At 47.7% G+C, this 20,330-nt stretch overlaps 1 protein-coding gene across 1 annotated transcript in view; it reads left to right on the plus strand.

Annotated features, from left to right (window-relative positions):
- Positions 1-12,138, plus strand: part of IGDCC4 (immunoglobulin superfamily DCC subclass member 4) — a 102,994-nt gene extending 90,856 nt beyond the window's left edge. The window contains exons 18-20 of the mRNA XM_062583843.1: positions 783-1,017; positions 9,520-9,684; positions 11,447-12,138. Coding sequence (XP_062439827.1) covers positions 783-1,017; positions 9,520-9,684; positions 11,447-11,977 — 931 coding nt within the window. The 3' untranslated portion in view covers positions 11,978-12,138. The remainder of the gene's footprint in view (positions 1-782; positions 1,018-9,519; positions 9,685-11,446) is intronic.
- Positions 12,139-20,330: the final 8,192 nt, after the last annotated feature.

A 20,330-nucleotide genomic window follows, 5' to 3' on the forward strand; every position in this document is an offset into this window, starting at 1 on the left:
GTTGTTTTTGTAGAGAGGAAAGAAAAAGAAAGGGGAAAAACTTGTTACCTATGTGTGCTTGTGTAGGCAGTGTTTGACTTACGAGATTGGATAGCTCTGAAGATGTTAGGAAAGAGTTTGTTAATTTCAAATTAGGAAAATGATGAAAGACTTGGACAGGTTAGTTTGAGTAGGGTTGAACTCAGCCCAAAGCCCTCTGCTTTCTCAGGGATCTGAATCCAGCCACAAGTGTTTGGAAGTATAACGACTGGAAATCAGTCTAGTTTTTGAGAAAAGTATTGAGCTGTTCGCAAACCCCAGGACTAGGAAAAAGCAACTTCTAAAGTCTCATCCTAGAGTGGCCCCCAAACCCTCCTTTCCCATTGTTCCTCTCATCTAAAGCAGAGATGACAAGAGTTGGCACAGCTCTCGATGGACAGAGATTAGCAAGCAGTGACTCCATCCCTGGGACTTGCGTTGTCTTCTGTCCTTGTGACCTGCTGGCTGTGGTGTCTACCTCCAGTGCCATGCTTTGTGTCCGCTCTGGGATTAGTGAAAGGGGGTGGAGAACTGCACCTGGGGAGAGGCTACTGCAATGAGAGCTGCCACAGTAGGATGTGGGTAGAGGATCTCCTTCCTCAACATTGTCGAGGCTGGAACTTGGTCCCAGGCTCTTCCACAAGGATGGGCTGAGTAGTCCTGAGTGGATTTTTTCTTCTGGCGGTTCCTTGACTGGCGGGGCAGAGGGTTGCGAGGCTCACTGGAGATGCCAACCCTGCCAGCTCTTCCTTGTTTTCCCTCAGGGAGGCCCTGCAAGGCCTGGACTCCCAGGCAGCTGGCAACCACACTTACTACCACCGGGGCAGGCAAGGCATGGCAGCTCCTAGTGCCACCTCAGACTCGCATGAGCTGGAATCTCTCATGTCCCCGCTCTCAGAGGATGCACCTGTGCCCCTGGGGGACATCACAGAGCTGACAGAAGTGCACAGCCTCATCCACACCAGCCTCACTGAGGACACCATCCATGAGAAGAGGAAGGTAATGACCTATGCGCATGGTGACCGAAATCCTGCCCCAGGCAGGAGATTTTGCTTGGTGTGTCACTGCTGGGAAGCCAAGGCCTGGTCCTGTCCTGACTCTGCAAAATGCTGGTAATCTTGGCTGTAGGCTGCTGCTGCACAGCCACGCGTTTCCTTCTCTGACTGCAAAATTCAGTCTAGGCTGTCAGACTTACGTTTGGGATCCCTCTACCATCGCCCTCCCCTTTTCATCTGCTGGGGACAGTGACCCTTTGTCCCAAAGCAAGCAGCTACCAAACTTAATTGCTGCAGAAAGCTGAGTTATTCCTGTTGCCATGGCGTAAGAATCGTGTAAGAAAGTGGCTGCCGTCTGGCACAGAGAACTAAACAGCCTGGGAAAGAGCATCTGAAGAAAACAGCCATGTACTGCCTGTTAACTAGTGATCCAGTCTCTGCTCCTACCCTGGCACAGTCCCAGTACTAACAGGGAGTCCTAGAATTATCCATACAGCTATTTCTCCTCATAAAAAGCCTCAAAGCGTTGTGCTGGATTGAGAGGTTGAGCAAGGGAGACCTCCTCCCAGCCAGTTGAGATCCTGTGGAGCTGCAGTAAGGGCACTACCGTATCTTTAGGGCACTTGGGGGACTGGCCTTGGTGGAGTGTGAGATAGCAATGCACCTGTGCTCCAGACATCAGCTTTGTGGTGGCCAGGATGGGTGTTCTGCTTTCCAGGATACTCGCTTGTTTCAGGTAAAAGGTGCTTTATCCATAAATAGTTTGTTCACCAGAAAACCCTTGGAGATGAAGAAAAGGTGAAACCATTTTTATTTGTGAACTTTATTTTTTGAAGTAGTCTTTCCCTGCCCTGCTTGATTTGCCTGATATTGCATTGTCTTTCACTCCCTGCCTGTTTCGTGTCTCAAGCTTGCCTGAAACATTTCATTCCATTAGGGAACCTTTAATTGGCCTAATTTAGTTAATCTGTTTATGTGTCTCTTTGTAACCCAGGGAGAGCATGTAAAGTAATTACGAGGTTCAGTAAAACGAATGCGTTGTGAGTACATGGGATTTCATGTTTGCATCGATGATACGCTTGCTTGCTGCTGGTGGGAAGGTGTGTTCAGGTTACCCCACCACCTCCACGGGCACCACAGCCCAGTCCTGACAGGCAGGTCTCCACTGCTAGTGGCGATGCAGGTGCAGCCTTTTGGAAATTTTGCATCTTCTCTGCCTTTTAATAATCCTATGAGCTGACCCTGTTCTCATGGCCATCCCTGACTGCTGGGTCAAATCAGTGCTCAGCTGAAGAAGCCAATTTGCAGCATAGCCAACCCAGGTGCTCATGTATTAGCATCCAAGCTGCATCCATAGATTTCAGCAGAATGTGGCTGCCTTTCTGGATCTAAGCCAAAGAGCGTGAGGAATTTCCTACAGGCCTTTCTGTTAAATAAGGAACAAATGTTTCCAGTGAGGCTGATATACCCTGCGAAAAGGTTGGGCAGGAGGGACGCTCCCTCCCCTGGGAGGCCTTTCCAGGGGTAGCATATCCAGATCTCTCTTCCAAAGCAGGGCTCTTGTCTTTGTGTCTGTGGAGCAAGGGCTGGAGAGGGCAGCATCAAGACCTGGCTATTCAGGGCTTAGCCTGAGAGCTTGGGGCCCCCAGCGTCCATCGCAGAGGGTAGCAGTGGCAGAGTTATATTCAGAGATCAGCGCTTTGACAGAAAGGCAATTCTGGCTGTAGTTTCTCTGCCTCCCCGGGAGCTTTCCAGCCTTGTCCTCAGTTTGGTGCTCAGTAGCCTTGTTCAGGCAAGAGGAGACCCCCACAGAGGGGGCCTGAGCAGGGAATGAGCCTCAGGGGTCTGTGGAGGAGAGGGCATGAGACCAGCTCTGGAAGAAGGGCCAGGCCAGCCCAGCACTGTGAGCACAGTGCTGAGATGCTTACAAGCGTCTGGGCTGGGTGAGGACCACCTGCCTTGCCTTTCCTGTGTGGCAGAAGAGGTAGGACATGGGAGACCAGGGTCAGTGCCATCTGCAGCTGGCTTGCCTGGCCCTGGGCAAGACCGTTCCTCTGCAGCCAATCTCCAGGTGATGGCAGTGAAGATGGCCATCAGGGGAGGGGGGACACTGCTAACTTCCCAGAGTTCACCTCTTAGTTTTTCTCTATAAACCTGTTCTTTCGAGTCTCCTCTTGGCTAATGTCTATATTGACATGATGGAGAAGGATTTTAGTCCATCAGTCTGAGTGGAGGGAGGGGAGAGGCTATTGGGAGTTAAATTCACTGAGGAGTTTTACCAGCAGAGTAAAGGGCTTGTATTTTGCAAGGATCACTCTCCTGGTGGCACACAGCCACCAGGAGAGCAGTGTTGTCACCCGTGCCACCCAGGCGGGACAGGAGAGTGGCTGCTGGGAGCAACAGGCTGTTGTTGCTGGGAGTGGGCACTGGAGGGAGATGTGCTCCCATGCAGGATGCCTGGTGCTCTCGGATGCCCTTTTCCAGCTGGAAGTGCAACCTGCATGGCCTGGAGCCGGAGCCAGCCCTGCTGGCAGGCTCGGTGGGCCGGGCAGGTGGCAGTCCTGCCAACAGGAGTGGCATAGGGTGCCTGCAGGTAGGGTGCAGGATGGGAGGTGTCAGAAGATCGCTTAATTACCAGTTCTGGCACTGCTTCACTAAATGACCGTAGCTAAGTCACTAGATATGTTAGTACATGAGTGTCTTCCTCTCTAAAATGCAGATAATTCCAGTGCATACAGGAGGAATCATTTGATGACAGAAATACTGCACTGGCAGTAGATACTCTGAGTCATTTCCCAACCTAGGTAGAAAGAACCTACAGACTGTGCAAGGCGATGGAAAATGCTGTTTTGCAACAGTTGCATGTTGGCTTGCAATGTCCCATGGAAAAGTGAAAATACTCTTGGTTTGGGTTTCTGGCTTTGGTTGGTCTTTTCTTTCTTTCTTTCTCTCCACTCCACTGCCCCATCCTCCTCACTCTGATGTGTGTATTCAAGGGTGAAAAGGCTCAGGCCAAAAACATCTTTCGGCTGGAGTTGTCAGGCAGCTGCATGCCCCAAAGTGTGTGATGTGAGTGACCTGGCTGCGTGGTGGGGGAGTTAGTCGGGTCTCACGAGCACAGCTGGACTGACGCAGGTACGCCTGCTCCCACGGTAGACGCAGATCAGGCTCGCATGCAGCTCAGGGCATGCAGCTCCCTTTTCATAGGCAAAATGCTTCTAGCTAAGGCCCAAGTGTGTGTTAGAGTCCATGCGTTCTCCTGTGCAAATAGCTTCTTCCTGTGGCCATTTCTTCTAGCCTGCCAGAAGCACCCAGCAGACCTGCCAGGAGCCAGCGCCTCCAGGAGCCACCGTGTACCCCACGGTGACCAGCTGCCTGTTTTGCCTTCTCTTCTCTCTTCTCATGCTTGAGTGTTGTTGAGGCTGTGAAAACCCATAGCAAGGAATGTGGTAGAGACACAAGAAAGAGCAAATGCTTGTGGAGGGAAATTCCTGTCAAAGGCAGGCTGCCCAGGTGCTCCAGCACTTGCAATCCTAGTCAGTAAAAAAAAAAAGAAAGAGTGAGAAATGTCTCTAGGTTCTCTTATTTAACAGCATATTGTGCACTATAGAGCTCAAAATGTCAGTTGGGACAAACTCTTGGTCTGCGGCTGCTGCCACGGTTGGGCAGGCTGGTGGAGCTGGGGCGCTGCCGGAGCGGCAGCTGCAAGCCCGCGCGACCTTGCCTGCCGGCCCTCCGGCTTCGCGGTATTCGCCTGAAGCCTGCGTGCTGCTGCCTGGGCAGCACTGGCTGTTGGCGGTGGCAGTGATAGCTCTTCCTCTGCTTGCAGGCTTTTCGCATGCCAGCTCGTTACTTAGTATTTAGTGGGTTTTTCTTAATTGTTTATATTCTTGTGGCAGTCTGAGATTCCAGGGGAGATCCGGAGGCTCCATGTTGTTAGGAGATGTGCAGACACAAAAAAGAGACTGTGCCTGTGCCTCAAACAGTCAAAGTGAGCGAATGTCACTTCACAGAGGTGAAGACTGAAGACCAGTAAGACTGAGGGCAGGAAGTTTCTAACAGCACTAAGAACTGAACCGACTTCTGCAAAGCATCCTAGGGAAAGCCTTCGAGAAGTTTGCTTTTCAAGTCAAGATCTCCAGTTCCTTTGAATGCAGGACGGTGATTCCTCTTGAGCTGTTACAGATAACACTGGCGGATGGGGAATTGTGCAATGGAGGGGTGTGGTGTTTCTTTCCTGCGTCCCCCTCTCAGTCCGTTGATGGGGGACTGCTTCCTTCATAACACTTCATGTGGCCAAGAACCTTAACATCTCCCTCCTGATCTCTTGACATGGTATGGGAGTAGGTAAATTCCCAGTACTGTGGCTTCAGAAGTAGAAAGAAGGAAAATCCTGTGTCTTGGACTCAGTAGTGTTCTGAGATGCTGGGACAATCCTTGTGTTGCTGGACATCCCACAGGGGATATCTGGCCACCCTGTCTCTGGCTGTAGGAGAGCAAAATCCTACAGCAGCTGAGCCATCAGCATAGGGCCCCTCTGTATGGCTGACAGCTTCAACAGGCAGAAGTGAACCTGGCCATTTAGCGGGCCCTTTTCCTTCCCTCTGTATTTCCCAATGGTCACACACAAGGATTTGTAAATGCATGGACAAGTGATTTTTTTTTTCTCCTCTTCCTCTCTTCCCCTTCCAGATGACCCCCAGGCTCTGATGCCCTGAGTAGCACAGGTTATGCATAACGCTGTAATGCACGGGCTCTGGTGATACAGCTCTGTTTCTCCTGACAGATGGACTGAGGATGATAAAATGGCTCTGCTCCAGACATCTCCTTCTCTGCTGCTTTTGGGCCAAGCAATTTGGCGGATGGGGGCTGGGGGGGAGTGTTCAAAAGCATCTGCTCTCCATGGAAGACCTCAGCTTTTCCCTGAATGAAGCCAAACCCAAGCATTTTGGCTTGGAAACATTTGCTGTTGTGCTTCTTGAGATCTGGAGTCTTGATGGCTTGCTGTCCCGCTCTGTCCCCAGGGCCTCCTCCCCATGGGGACTGCCTTTGCCGTGAAGCGTCCCCGTGACTCAGAGAGGAAAAGCTGCAGTGCCTCAGGGAACTTGGATCTCCCCAGCTGTTTTTCATTTTCTTCATTACTTCATTTTCATTTTCTTGTTGAAATTTGTGTGTGTGAGAAAAAGTCGCAATATTTTCTCAAAAATATTAGATAAGAGCTGTGCTCCTGTTGACAGCTAGCAGAGAGCCTCCTGTATCTGGTGTGGGAGAGGCCTGTGTTATGTTGCGCCTTGTTTTGAGGCCCAGCTGCTGGCTGGATGCCTGTATGTTAAATGTAGCTTTTATGCTATATGTGGCATCTGAAATGTCCCCAGCCTTGTTTTGCACAAGATTTCAAGCTAGTTTAAATCACCAGCCTTGTAAAACGGGGAAGGTTTCAAGATCAGCGTTTCCTACGTGTTCATTCTCGGTTCGTATATTTGCATGAAATCATTAGTTGTCACTGAGAAGGTAACATGATCTAGGTTCATTTTTACCGGTCAGTCTCTATAAAAAGCTTAAAATTAAAAGGCTTGTTTGCTTTGATAAGGATTTAGCTATAATGGAAACACCTTTTACTGGAAGATGCTTTTATTAGTTTTCATTCTTGTGTTTGCAGTGAACTCAAAAAGGGATCTTTTTTTTCTTCTTTAAATTAAGAAGTTCCTTGCCCTCATTCTTCTATTGTTTAAAAAAAAAGAAAAAAAGAAATTCTTGTCTCCTTTAGCCATTCAGTAGTCCCTCTTGAGTAGAAAGAAATAGCATCATTTATTACACTAAGAGATATTGCTTGAGAAAATAGAGCTTTCAGGCACACAAGACCTTCATGTCTCTGGTGAAAACAGACCTAGAGTTAATTGCAGCTGCCCAACCTCAGAGACTAAGCCCAAGAGGAATTTTTTCCCCTAAACATAATGTGTTTGAACAACATGTGGGATATAGGCCATGTTTTGTGGCTGATGGTGGGGTTTTTTTTTCTTTTTTTTTTTTGTTGTTTGTTGAAAGTTGCAAACTGGTACAAAACAAGTTTGTTCTTCATTGCAGCCAATTTCAGCCAGAGCTGAACAGGCTGTTCCCAGAGTCATCAAAACCTATGTAAACATGGCAGATTGACATTTCCGCTAACAGATGGTCCATTGGGGATTGCAGTAGAGCTGCCTGTTCCTTTCCACGTTTTTTGGTATTCACAAGATGCCTGCAAGAAGGTTTTCAAGTTTGCTTTGTGTGTGTGTGTATGCTTGTGATGCTCAGATCTCTCTGATTGCAAATATGCATGTAAGCATCTATAATAGGACACACACATTTGTGTGCATGTGTGCATGTTTGTGTAGGTTCAACTCTGAAATTTCCAGGCAGTATTTGCTTGGTAACGTATGTTCCTTGGAAAAAGCACACAAGCCATCAGTCAGCGATGTGTCTGCAGAAAGCCTTTCAGATGGCAGCAGAAGCAAATTGAACACGTTCTTTGAGAACTTGCATTTATATATATATAGTGATATTCCTTAATGCGAGTCATGTGTGATTGCTCGGTTGCTTTCTTGCTATTAAAATGTTGTTTAATGATTGCCCACCTAGAAAGGGAGCAATTAGGGAATGCTCTTGGCTCAGCATATGTTGTTGAGGATTGCAAAGAGAGGAATGGCAAAGAGGCTATCTCCAGCATCTGCTTCTAAAGTGAATGCTTCGTATCCACATCTCGGTTTGGAAGTCCCAGTTTTGTGGAGCTCTATCACATAAATGAGGCCCTTTACTACTTGTTTTCTTGGGATCTGATCCTGAGGCAGTGGCAAAAGCTTCTGTGACTTCTGCTTGGCGCTGAGAGGTAATGGTGCCCTGCCTCCTGCGAGGCAGTAAGCTTCGTTGGTGCTTGAGGTCAGGGTAGATGGAGAGTGCTCAAGAAAGGCTCAGGCACCCCTTCATCGCCTACGCGTGTGCTTCAGTGTGCCTTCTGCCAGCACCAACAGCATGAGGTAGCATTTGCTTCTTGCTAAATAGCTGACTTTGGAATGCCTGGCTTACATACAACATCTGGTCTTGCCTTTCTACCTAATTTCCAGCCAGATGGGCTGAGGCACAAGAAGGTCAAATGACTCACACAAGGTCGGGCTGATGTCAGAAATCTCCTTGCCATCACCGACGGACTTGTGCTATAGCCACTGTGGCTGGGATAGATCAGGCCTGTGAAAACAGCAGCCATAAATGCAGGGCAGAAACCTGGGCTTTCCCTGCCTGACAGTGAGCAATAGGTGGTTGGTGGGTTTGAATCACACACACACACACACACACACACACACACGATTTTCTCTTCACTTTAACCTTGCATCCTCCTCTCACTTCTGCCAAGGCTGCATGTAACATCTGTGGAAGATAATTGGCTTATGTCTCCCTTAAATCTGAGCGTGTGTGCGCATATATTTAGGTATGTGTTTGAGTCTGTAGCCAGGCTGAGCTCAGGTAAATGCAAGACAGCCCAGTAAAATCAAACTCTGAAAGGAAAATACTTTTGTGCCTGTGAACTCATAGTCTGAGCTGTTAAATAATTTTAGCTCTTAAAGGCACACATTTCCCATACACAGAGGTGTGCATTCAACAGTTTATTGCAAGGGGAAGCCAAGAGAACCCAGAACAAATTGTGTTCAGCCCATATAATTTAATTAGATCTACAAACAAGGTAACACTGGTTGCCCAGGGGATTTAAAGCTGGACTAGGAATTGCTTGGTGGTCTGTTTAAAAAAAAAAAACAACAACAAAAAAACCCCTCAAAAAACAAAAAAAAACTCCCCAAATTTTGTGCCTCTATATTGATGGGGAGTACCAGAGGCTTTTACCCAGGCCCTAGCTTAGAGCAGGAAAACCAGCTGCACTGCGGAGCGAGCGCTTTAGTGTTGTCCTCAACTCCTACTTGAGTGCCTGTGCCAGTACGGGTGAGGGTCCTTCCTGCTGCAGTGTTGCTTGTGCCAAAGCAATAGCGCAATCATTCAGCTCCAGAAGATTTCCACCATCCCCGTTCCTTTCCAGATTGGCAGTATTTTTCAGTAGGCTCATGCTGCTTTGGGTTTGTTTGCAGCTTTGCAGGGAGTTGATTTCAGTGGACTTTTAAGTGAGGTTTTGTGCCATAATATACCTCCTGGCCTCAAAATATGTGAATCAGTGGAAAGACCCTCATAAGACCAATTGTGAACTAGCTGGCAACTTACCTACTTGTTCTGCATCAGACCATGTAATGTAGAGCGACAAAGCCTGTTGTCATGGGGCAACTGCCAGTCCATTATAGCAAGCACTTTTATTTTGATGCCATTGCAGATGTGTTTTCTACGTTTCTTCATTTAACTTAGGTCTTCTGACACTGTGTCTAGCACAGCTTCCATTTTCCTTTTTCAAGCTGCCTCTTATTTCAGGTGTATGAGGAGAAGAATATGTGTCTGTGATAATTTGGTCTTTTCTCCTCCCTCTTTGCTTCTGCAGTCTTCACGGAATAAATCAGCTAACCAGCCTTGGACTGACAACGTAGCCAGATACGGCGACGCAATCACGAAAGAGCCTCTTTCTGCCGTGAACGGATCACTGAAGCTCCAGTCCAGCTCAGGACAGAAGCTTTTGTTACAAGCTCTGGTTTACGATGCTGTTATGGTGAGTGTCTTTGGTGGTTTACTGCCTTGTGTACTCTGATGCTTTTCTTTGTTTATCGCCCCCGCTCCCTTTCTCCTTTTTGTAGAACAGAAGAAAATATTTTCTTCTCTGAGCTAGTTTCAGTTGGCTGATTACCGGCTTTATTTTTTCCTGGGTACGGCGCTGTATGCCAGCAAGGCTGGCACCATTTGAATAAAATGGTTGTCCCGCTCCTGACTTGAGCCGGCCTTTGAGGGTTGTGCGGTGCCCTGCGCTCTTTGGTGGTGGCAGTCGGGGCTGGCTAGCTGGGTTGTTGGCGAGGCTTCCTGAGGAACCAGAGCCAGGCACCAGCAGTCCAGTTTGGATCTTCTCTGTGGCCGTGCAGCAAGCAGCCAAATGAGTTAGGAGCTGCTGTGCTCAGCACAGGCTCGTTAAGATCTACAGTGTGCTTGCCTGGAGAAGGAATTGCCTTTTTGCCTATAAAAGGAGTCAAAGATCAAGAGTTGATTTAAACTCCTTCTCCAGATAGGGTAGAGCGATTTCCACTGCACTTACCGTCTTTATGTGGGTGCATAGATGGGGAGCAAAGCCCCATCTATGGGGATTCTGATATTTCTATGGGGTTTCTGATATTTCTTCACTGGAATAAATACACACTCCCATATTTGAGAGAGTTTGTGCAAGGACTATGATGTCTGTGACACAGTTTCACCAAAGCAAACTGATATCCACTCAGATTGACTCAATACCACAAGATTTATCTGGTTATTGCTGTAAGTTCAGCCCTCCTCACCCTACCCCCAACAAATACTTCTAAGTAACCTACCTATAGTTCCTTCCTAGATAGTAGTGTGAAAATCAATTATACGCAGGATGTAATTAATGTTGTAGATAGAGTTAAGACAATGTTTTACGACCCAATTTACAGCACAGCTTATCCGTCAGAGTTTGTCAACAAAAGGAGAAAAGTGTTAAAATATGTAAATGATATGCAAAGTTGTTTTCAACAGAAAGCACAAATTATACATAGGATATTCCACTTCCATACTTTGAATCGTCTTCTTACTGCTAACAGCCAGCCCAGGATTTGAGCAGTGATTACCTAAAGAGCTCTTTGTGAGCTTCCAAAATAGTATAGCTGTTAAATTATTAAATGATAATCTAATAGAATAACCCACTTGTTAGCAAACTTTCAAGATCAGTAGCTTGGACTCTGCTTAAACACTGCACAGGAGAATTGATTTTTTTTCCTTTGAATTAAAGTGCTAGATTTTTACATCAATTTTTGCAAGCCATGACAAGAGGTGTGTAACAAAACATTTTATGATATGTAGCCAAGATTAAACCAGAAAGGTGAAGGGAGCCCTAGTATCTTAACTGTAGGCCTTTAGCATGAATTGTTGCAGAAACATGCCAGATTTTGAGTGCTGCCCACCCACCCTTCAGAAATCTTACCCTTAACGTGGAAACGGAGTGGTGATTTTTGCAAATTGTGGTCTTTGACCCCGGTGGGAGAGGCTTGGAGGAACTGCTGCTCCAGCCTGCCAAGAAACCTTGGGCAAATCAATTCAGTCTGTTGCTGTTCTAAATGTGAAATAGGAATAATGATCCCTTAGATGCTTCTGAAGACTTCAGCCTTGAGAATATCAAGATAGACTTAATAATGGCACATGTACATTCCACCACACTGTAGGATTAAAGAGGAACACATGCTTCAGTGCTTGGTTGTGTTGCAGTCTGTTACCTGACTTTCCCTCCCTCCCCCCATCTTGTTTGATAACAGAATGAAGCAAAGAAAAGTCACCCCCCAGCCTGCCTCCATCAAGTGGAAGCAGAGGTCATCGTCCATTCTGATTTTTCAGCCTCTGACAGAGACTATGACTCTCAGCTTCACACACTGGACAGTGAAGAAACGGAAACTGAGGACCAAGAGCCTGAAGAGTTTCCCTCCGGTGATCTGGCTCTTCCCGGCTCTCCCAGCAACCAGCAGGATGCTGGCCAACTGTTGATGGACTGCAAGGGCAATTCTGAGGTTCAGACCCAGGGTGGACCATTAAGTACTGAGAGAAAGACTAGCAAAACAGAGGCTGTTTGCATTCATGGGCTCACCAATGGCTTCCACAGGCATGGGGAAAATCCACATTCAGTGGAGAGCGGAGATTCAGACTCCATCCAGGAAGGCAGGGGGGACTTACAGCCAGTCAAGTGCCAATCACTTTCTGTGGCCCCGGAGGATGCCCCTCTGTGCAGTAATTCTGGTTTAACCAGTTCATCCTCAGCATCTGAGAACATGACATATGTCTACAATCATTAAAGCATAAACTAATCTGATTTTGATGATGGGAGAACTAGAAGCACTAATAAAGGCCTGTCCGTATGAGGTACTGCATGCCCTCAATTTACTGAGTCTAGCAGGAGCTAAGAAGGCACAGCATCTCATCAGAACAGGATTTGGACCTGTCAGCTGTACATATTACCTTCAAGAAATCAGTAGGTAGATTGATAAGAGCCCTATCTTCTTCCCGCTAAACCTAATGAGTAATTTGGTGTTTGTGGAAGCAGAATTGAGCCATCTGCCAAAGTCTGATGTGAAACCATGGCAAGAACAGCGCCTTCTGCAATAGACTGGTGCAGTCACTTTCCTGTAATCCTTGATGACGACTGGTAAGAGGTCTTTTAATGCTGAAAAGAGGCAGAGTACACTGAGTGATCCTTCTCAACTGTCTCTTTACCCCGTGGAGGGCCTTGGCATTACCTACTGCCTTGCATCACTGGGACGAATTTTTTCAAAGGAGGTGGAAACCAACACAAACAGAAATTCAGTGAGCTGTAACCACCAGCCTTTTCTGTCCTCCCGTGGTTAAAATGATTATCAGGCTCTTTGTACGCTACCACAGTAACTATTACTAGCAGGCTGATGTAGTGGCCTTTTATTACACACTCTACGAGTGCCTCTAACAACTAGTACTATATAGAACCTTCTTCAGTGTCTGGGTCATTTCACCAACCTGGACTTCGTTTTACATAGGTTCTTGTACCTAATATTTTAGGTACACATCTGTCCTTTTAATGTACAACATGTATTTTTATTTCCTTGGAGCATCTTTATATTATTTAATTTTATAAAGTGAAGTAGTGTGTGGTATAGAGTAGCATTTTTACTACTTCTCTCTTTCTTTTTTTTTTCCTCCTTAACAACACAACTACCTCATGTCTGTTGGAGAAAAAAAAGCAGTAGATCTACTCTTTTGTTATAGTCCATTATAGGTTTTAACTTATTCTTGTACTGCCTTTTTCTAAAGAATATGTTTGCACTGGTTGTTGACTATTTTTTAATGAATAGCGCTGCAGATCTGATGTCTTTCTTGCTTTGTTTCTTTGTAAGGTATTGCCGTAGGGCACTTCTACGGCTGGAGAGTTGGGCTGTGTTTCTCTATAGGACTCTGTGCTTTGTGGGAGCTGGCCAAAGGAGAGTATTTCAGCTGGTCGGATGTTGATCAGTCTTTAAGAAGCTTATACTGGTGAAGAGAATAAAGAACCAACAATTGTAAAAGTAACTTGTGATCTCGGGGACATCTGTTCCTTTTTCTGTGCCCAAGTAGGCATGTCTCAGATGATTCCGATTTCCAGGGAGTAGCTCTCAGTCTCCTGAAAGCAGTGAGTTAGCTGAAGACTTTGGATGCACAGGTGATAATTTCTAGCGCTTCTGGAAGTCCTGGCCAAAGTGTGTTTATTAAAGAGGAACCACAGAGTTTAAAAATCAAAATCAGATACTAGCTCTTAAAGCAGTAGGATCTGAATTTTATTACAGAGTACACTTAAAAATTATCCAGTTGCTGACAGTTACCACTGCTAACACTGTTTGCTTACTGCTGAAAAGTCTCTCAGCTTGTCTTTCGGTGCTGGGTGAACTTCTTGATACCTTGTCCCTTGCCTGTCTGTATCCTATTCCAGGCTCACAGAGTTTGACTGCAAACACCACAGTTTGGATCGGCTCCTCAGGGGTGACTGGGATCTGTAATTCTGTTCTGTTCATTGGCTATTTGGTAAATGTTCTTCTCTCCTGAGGATTTGGAGATCTGGCTATTTGTTTGAAGAGGGAAACACGTTCAGCGCCCTCTTTTTCTACTGAAATTCCCCAAAGGCTGTGTGGGTGGCTGTGTGCTGATCTGAAAAAGACTCGACTTTTTTTTGTATTGAAGTCTGGACTGAGATACCAGTGCTTACAGCAGTGAGAACTTGATTCACCAGCAGCCCTATCCCTGCTTCTGTCACGCAGAACCACGTCAGGACCTGGCCTGTGTCTGCAACTGAAATGAGGAAGCTCATGTCCTTTCAATCATCCATCTGACCCTGTTAGCTCCAGCTGTTCGGAAGAAGAGTACCTCCAAGCTGTCACGTACCCAGTTCAGACGGATGTCAAACTTTTCACCTTCCACCATCCTTCAGCTCCTCCTCCCAGCATGACACACTGTTCTGGTAAATGGCTGTATTTCCAGTCATCCCACTCGCTCTGTTGCTCCGGCTGGTGTTTGGTACCCACTCTGAGGAGTCTTGGAAAAGCTTTCCGTGCTCTGAAAGGCTTTAGCGGAGAGGTTTGAAGTCAGTGCCTTGTGAGCAAGCTAGGCAGGAGTGGGCACATGTGTGCTAGCAGAGCGAAGAGCTAGAAAGGCAAGAGATAGTAACTGGGCAGAGGAAGTGCGTAATTAACCTTCAGAACTCACTGCAACAAGGCTTGGAAACTAACGACTCAGCAGGGTTACAGATAAGACAGCGAAGGGTTATTGCAGGCAATAAGGGCAATTCTCAATTATATGAGAGCGGATGCAACTGTTGAGGTATAACCCTTGCAGCTGGGAGTATCAGCGCCTGCTGCAGAGAGTGGGGAGAGTTTTCTGTAGCTGGAGCTTAGTTTGTAGTTACTCTTGGGGAAGAGCCCTTGTCTTCCCCAGTGGCGGAACAGACCCTTCTTCTGTACGAACCGGACTGCCATATCTGACATGCAGAAAGAAAGAAGGACCCTTCTTTGAAAGGGCCATGCTAAGGGAATTCCTGGTGACTTCCTTGCAACTCCAAAAGCAGGTCACCTGCCTTGGTCCCCCATGCAAAATCTGCACGTGTAACAGCGTGCTGAAGGACTGCTTCTTGCATGTTCCTTGGTGAGGCAGACAGAGCATCCTTGACTCAAGAGAGCTCCCTGGACCGAACTTTTTGAACAAATGCATGGGTTGGAAACATGCTAGTGGCCTCTAGGAAATGGTTACAAGATCTTGGGACACATCTTCTCTGAGCATCATCTTGGGACATACTCTGGAAAATAGCTTTTGAAGGCTGAGCACCTCTGCTCCTGGAGGGCAGAACCAGCAGGAGTTTGGCCAGCAGTGGACAGAACTGGGCTGCCGGAGCTCTCCTCCCAGCTCCCTGTCATGCCACTGTACCTGGGGCAGGTCACGTACCAGTTATGAGCTGTCTGCCCCACAAAGGTTTGTGGGGACAGAAGCTTATTTCAGCGGCGGGTTCAAATTGATTTAGGAGTGAGCTACAGCTGCCAGGAGCCCTCAGACCTGCTGCTTTCCCTGCACTGGCTTTAGAGATCCTATAGCCATTGTTGAGCTGCCTAAAAACTGGGCCTGGCTGTCTGTGAAGCCAAAGCAAGTGGGCACAGTGTGGGCCCGTTCACTTGGATCACGTTAGGCTGATCATGAAACCCCCAAGTTGGATGCTTTGAGAGCTCGGGGGGGATGCAGTGGAGTGCCCACTGTCATCTCTATGCCAGCATCTGGACGTCCAGTGGCAGTGGACTGCTGTGCCAGACCTCAGCTGCACAGGTCAGGGCAGTTCCCTCAGTGCCAAAAGATCTCCGCTGGTGGGGAGCAGCAGAAGTGTCTGAAATCATTCTCTATGTGAGCGTCCACGCAGAACGCTTGATGTCCTCGTTTATCTCAACTGAACCCTAGGTCTCTACTATTTTGAACATGTTGGACCCTTCCAGTCTCGGCTCGTGGTAAGAAATGAATGGAAGAAAATAGATAACACACGTCTCGTGTGCAAAGTCGAAACAACCAGTGCATATATTTTTTTATCATGAAATAAGTAGCTTAATTTCCCGCAGACACTCAAACTGTTGATACCTTTAATTACACATCATACTTAATATATGTTCCTACCCGTCAGGCTCCCTTTTCCCTTTTCTTCCTTTCAGTAACACTAAAGATTATTGCTGTTCAGCTTTTTGCTGGTGTATGTTGTTTTACGTTGTTAAAATGTCAGATTTGTCTCACTGGCATAATTTCGTAGTATTAATGTTACCATTTGGCTACACAACTGTATATTTCCCATGCTGCTGTGAAAGTCAGAATTCTAATTTTTTATTTCTTCTAATTTCCTGTTACATGAAACATATGACTGAACTAAAAGTATCTTTTCAACTTTTTTTGATTTCTTATTTAACAGACAGTAAAGTTCTGGTTTAAATAGTTCAAGTGAGATAATTTATAACCTAGGTTTTGAGAATTGTGTTGCATTACTAGCTAATAATTCTGAGATCAGTCTGTGAAATATGCTCTGTAAGGAAACAACCATTTTAATAGAACTCTGTATGTTTTTGATCTCAATAGAAATAGATCTTTTGAAGGGATCATTGTGTCTTTTCTAATCAATACCCTTGTTAGAAAAGAGTTGTTTAGTCCAGCAGAAATCTGCCATTTAGTTCTGTTATCATAGTCCCTTGCTAATACTTTAAATTCCATTTAATTTTTACACAATGCATAAGGAAGTGTAACCAGAACTTGATCTTGTTTTAAGATTGTGTCTGTATTTGGTTCCATGCTGTACTTAATTATAACTTACTTTCTTCAGAGACTGTTCTTACTCCACAAATATTCTTTAGTGTTAAAGTGTAAGAAGACATTGTCCTTATATTCCTTAATTAATGGATTATGAATAAAATATTTTTTAAAATGGTGACATTTTTCTCGTGATTCAGTCTGTCACAGCTCATATTCCAAGAGAAAGTTTTGTCCTGGGAGGCTGATTCTGTACCAGCGCTTGGAGCGGCTGGACCTGGGAAATAAGCTGTTAGACGGTGGGCTGCACCCGCCCTTCCAAAACAGGCGAGAGGGCGGAAGACGCGGGTCTGCTAGAGACAAGGCTGCGACGGGTCGCCGCAGGCTAGGCCAGCCTGGCTAGGACTGCGCCTCGTGGCGCGAGGGGAACTGCAATCGCGTTTCCTAACGCTTCCAATCCAGCGTGGTGCTTATCAGAATAATTCACTTTGGGATGGATCTGAACAGCACCCGGCAGCTGACAGACCCGCGGCTGCACAGTGGGTAACTCCAAGACCTGAGTGTATTACAAGGAGAGATGATTGCTTGGTTCTCATTTCTTCTCTACAAACCTGCACCTACTTGATGCTGGACATTGCACATTCTTCTGAGCTAGCCGGTGCCTATCGCTGCAGGGGAGAGGGTGGACCCAGATGCACCGTAACCCATGTCTGGTCTGTAACTGGAGAACTGGTAACTGCAGTGTAACCACCGCAGCCAGACGCCTGCAGTGCTGGGAGCTCGACTGGGGATTCATGCTGGTGCCAGCTCAGAACCTGAGCTCGTAACCGTGAAGGGAGGAGTGCGGGATGCGGGATGTCAGTAGATGCCTGGTTCCAGAGAGGGAGCTCTTCTGGGATTGTAGGCATGGGCAGAGATGAGGTTCATTAGGCATCACTTGATGCTGGCTCATTTCTCAGTTGTGGAATTGTTGCCTGTAAGAAAAATAAGAAATAATTGACCAATTTTGTACTTTATCTTGCTAGGGAGTTTGATGTGAAAAATAAGAAGCATCATCTAGCAGCTGAATGGTGAGACTTCTCTTGGGACAGTGTGCTGGGCTAAACACTCGGTGGCTTGCATCCAGCTAGATTGGCAAGAGGATGTCTGGCAGTGCTTGAGGACACACTATTAACCTCCCATGCATCTCCCTTTCTTCCTAGGTTGCATTCTCTACTGGAGTAGATAGTTTCCATTATTGCTTTATGCTGCCAGGACTACGGGGTCATAAAAATCTCATTTTATCTGCATTATAGAGGTAATAAATCTGCACTTAGCATAGCGTTCTTTCTTTGATAGTGGTTACAGGGAACTCTGTCAGACTGTGCAACTCTGATGAGTCTTTCTCTTAGCGCCAGGTAGCCCCACAAATGAGCAAGGAAGGAGTTGGGGGCAGAAGGGGCACTCTGCAAGTCCCGCTCTCACTTCGCAGTGTGAGAGCAGAGATGCCAGCAGGAGGCTGCTGAGAGGGGACGCAGCAGGGTGGCTGGGAATGGGGAAATACGCGGACTAGGAGAGCAGAGGGATGGACGCGGCAGTTGGAAGAGGGCCGGGACTACGGAGGAGCAAAGATAAGAATGAGGCATTTGTTTGCGTTTCATTCTCTTCCCAGCCTTTATCACCCCTGGGCGCTATGCTGCAATGCAGCTGGCAGTATTACAACAGGCTTCAGTCGACTGTAGTGTTGGGTGTTAGGCAGCTCACTGGTGCCCGGTGCAGCGTGCCCAGCTCGGCTCTCGGGGAAGCGACGCGGCGCGAGTGCTTGGGGAGTGACGCAGCGAGGTCTGGCTGGGGAAGCTCGCTCGGCAAACCAGGGCTGGCTGCGGTGCACGGAAAACCTGGGTTGCATCCAGGCGGGCCTTGACTATCTCCAGAGAAGGAGACTCCACAACCTCTCTGGGCAACCTGGTCTAGTGCTCCGTCACTCTCACAGGGAAGAAATTCCCCCTCACGTTCAGGCAGAACTTCCTGTGCTTCAATTTCTGCCCGTTGCCTCTTGTCCTGTCACACGGGACAACTGAAAAGAGGTTGTCCCTGTCCCCTTGACACCCTCCCTTCAGGTACTTGTACACATTGATCAGATCCCCCCTCAGTCTTCTCTTCCCCAGGCTGAAGAGGCCCAGCTCTCGCAGCCGTTCCTCACAGGGCAGGTGCTCCAGCCCTCTGATCATCTTCATAGCCCTCCGCTGGACTCTCTCCAGTAGCACTATGTCTCTCTTGTAGTGGGGAGCCCAGAACTGGACACAGTACTCGAGATGAGGCCTCACCAGGGCTGAGCAGAGGGGCAGGATCACCTCCCTCCACCTGCTGGCAACACTCTTCCCACTGCACCCCAGGAGACCATTGGCCTTCCTGGCCACAAGGGCACGTTGCTGGCTCATGGTCAACTTGTCATCCACCAGCACTCCCAGGTCCTTCTCTGCAGAGCTGCTCTCCAGCAGGTCAGCCCCCAGCTTGTACTGGTGCATGGGGTTATCTGTGGTTCCCTAGGTGCAGGACCCTGCACTTGCCCTTGTTGAACCTCATGAGGTTCCTCTCCGCCCAGCTCTCCAGCCTGTCCAGGAGGAAAGGTGCTGTAAGATGCGAGTTTAAATCACCTTTGTTTTGCTGCAACGTTTAGCCAAACCTGCAGGCACAGCCCCAGAGAAGCTGGGAGGTGGGCTGAGTGGTCACAGCACCATCCTGCCCCCGGACGCTGCTGCCCTGTGGGGCCTAGGGGCCCTGTTGGCCCTTTCCTGCTTCCTGTGTGGTTACTGGTGCCCAACAGAGTTTCCATTCTGCACTGGATGCTGCCCTGCAAGTAACCAATGTGCAACTGTACTAGCAGTTGTAAAGCCTCTCCCAGGCTCTCCAAACAAGGCGCCCCCACCTTCCCCTGCATATTACGGCTGTGGCTGGGGACAGGGGAGGTCTGCCCAAGGACAGACAGCAAAGCCTTGTCCTTACCCCTTTGCAGTGACCAGAACTGCCCCAGTGTGCTCATTGCCCGAGCCCTCTAGCACCCCTCAGGAGTATCTAGGCTGCACAGAGCAGCTTTGAACATTTAACTTTGTTGTTTTTCTCTTGCTTTCAAGGGCATTTGAATCCAGAGCAGCTGCTCATGTGCTGGCACTAGGACTCTTGCTCCGACACTCTCACCTGGCCCAGGAGGAGCTTGAACATGCGTTTGGTAACTGCTTGCCCAAAGCCCAGCTGTGCATCTCAGATTTCAGGCAGATCTGGGTAATCGTTTCCCACATGCTTCTGTGCAGAGTCAGTTCATTGCTTCAGGTGGTGGCTGGCACGGGAGCAGCCAAGCTTTAAGAGAGGAGAAAATGCCAGAGGGGCTGTCAGGTAGCTGCTAGGAGGAGATTCATCTGAGCTTTCAAGTTACCTCATTTGCAACTGTGGTTGTGCTCCCGGGTTTCTTTGAGGCATTATTAGTGCTGACTCCACATGCTCATTTCCCCGTTGGCAAAACTGCTGGATCATTGGCACAGTTGTTTGCAATTAATGGAGAACATGTAGCTCCTCCTCAGCCAAGTAACTAAGTACCAGGAGGGATTCCCTGGGTGTGAGCACTGTGAGGACTGGTGGCCCCTGCCATTGCAGAGTTGCACCTGTATCGTCGTTACGCAGCCAGGACTGGTCCCAGCTGTGGCCCAAGAGCAAACAGCAAAGGGTTTCTGCTGGGGAAAGAGGCTTCCACTTCACTGCCTGGCCAGCTTTGAGCTTGGCCCCTCAAGGTGGGCACCTCGGCATTTTACGGCTGGTGTCTCTGAATCCACAGAGGTCCTCTGTGCTTTAATTCCTCTTCTTTGAGGGCACTTGTCGGCCATCTGGCTAATGTCCCATCTTCTGTGA

Source organism: Rhea pennata, chromosome 10 (assembly GCF_028389875.1).
Source record: "Rhea pennata isolate bPtePen1 chromosome 10, bPtePen1.pri, whole genome shotgun sequence".
In the NCBI taxonomy this organism is placed as follows: Eukaryota; Metazoa; Chordata; class Aves; order Rheiformes; family Rheidae; genus Rhea; species Rhea pennata.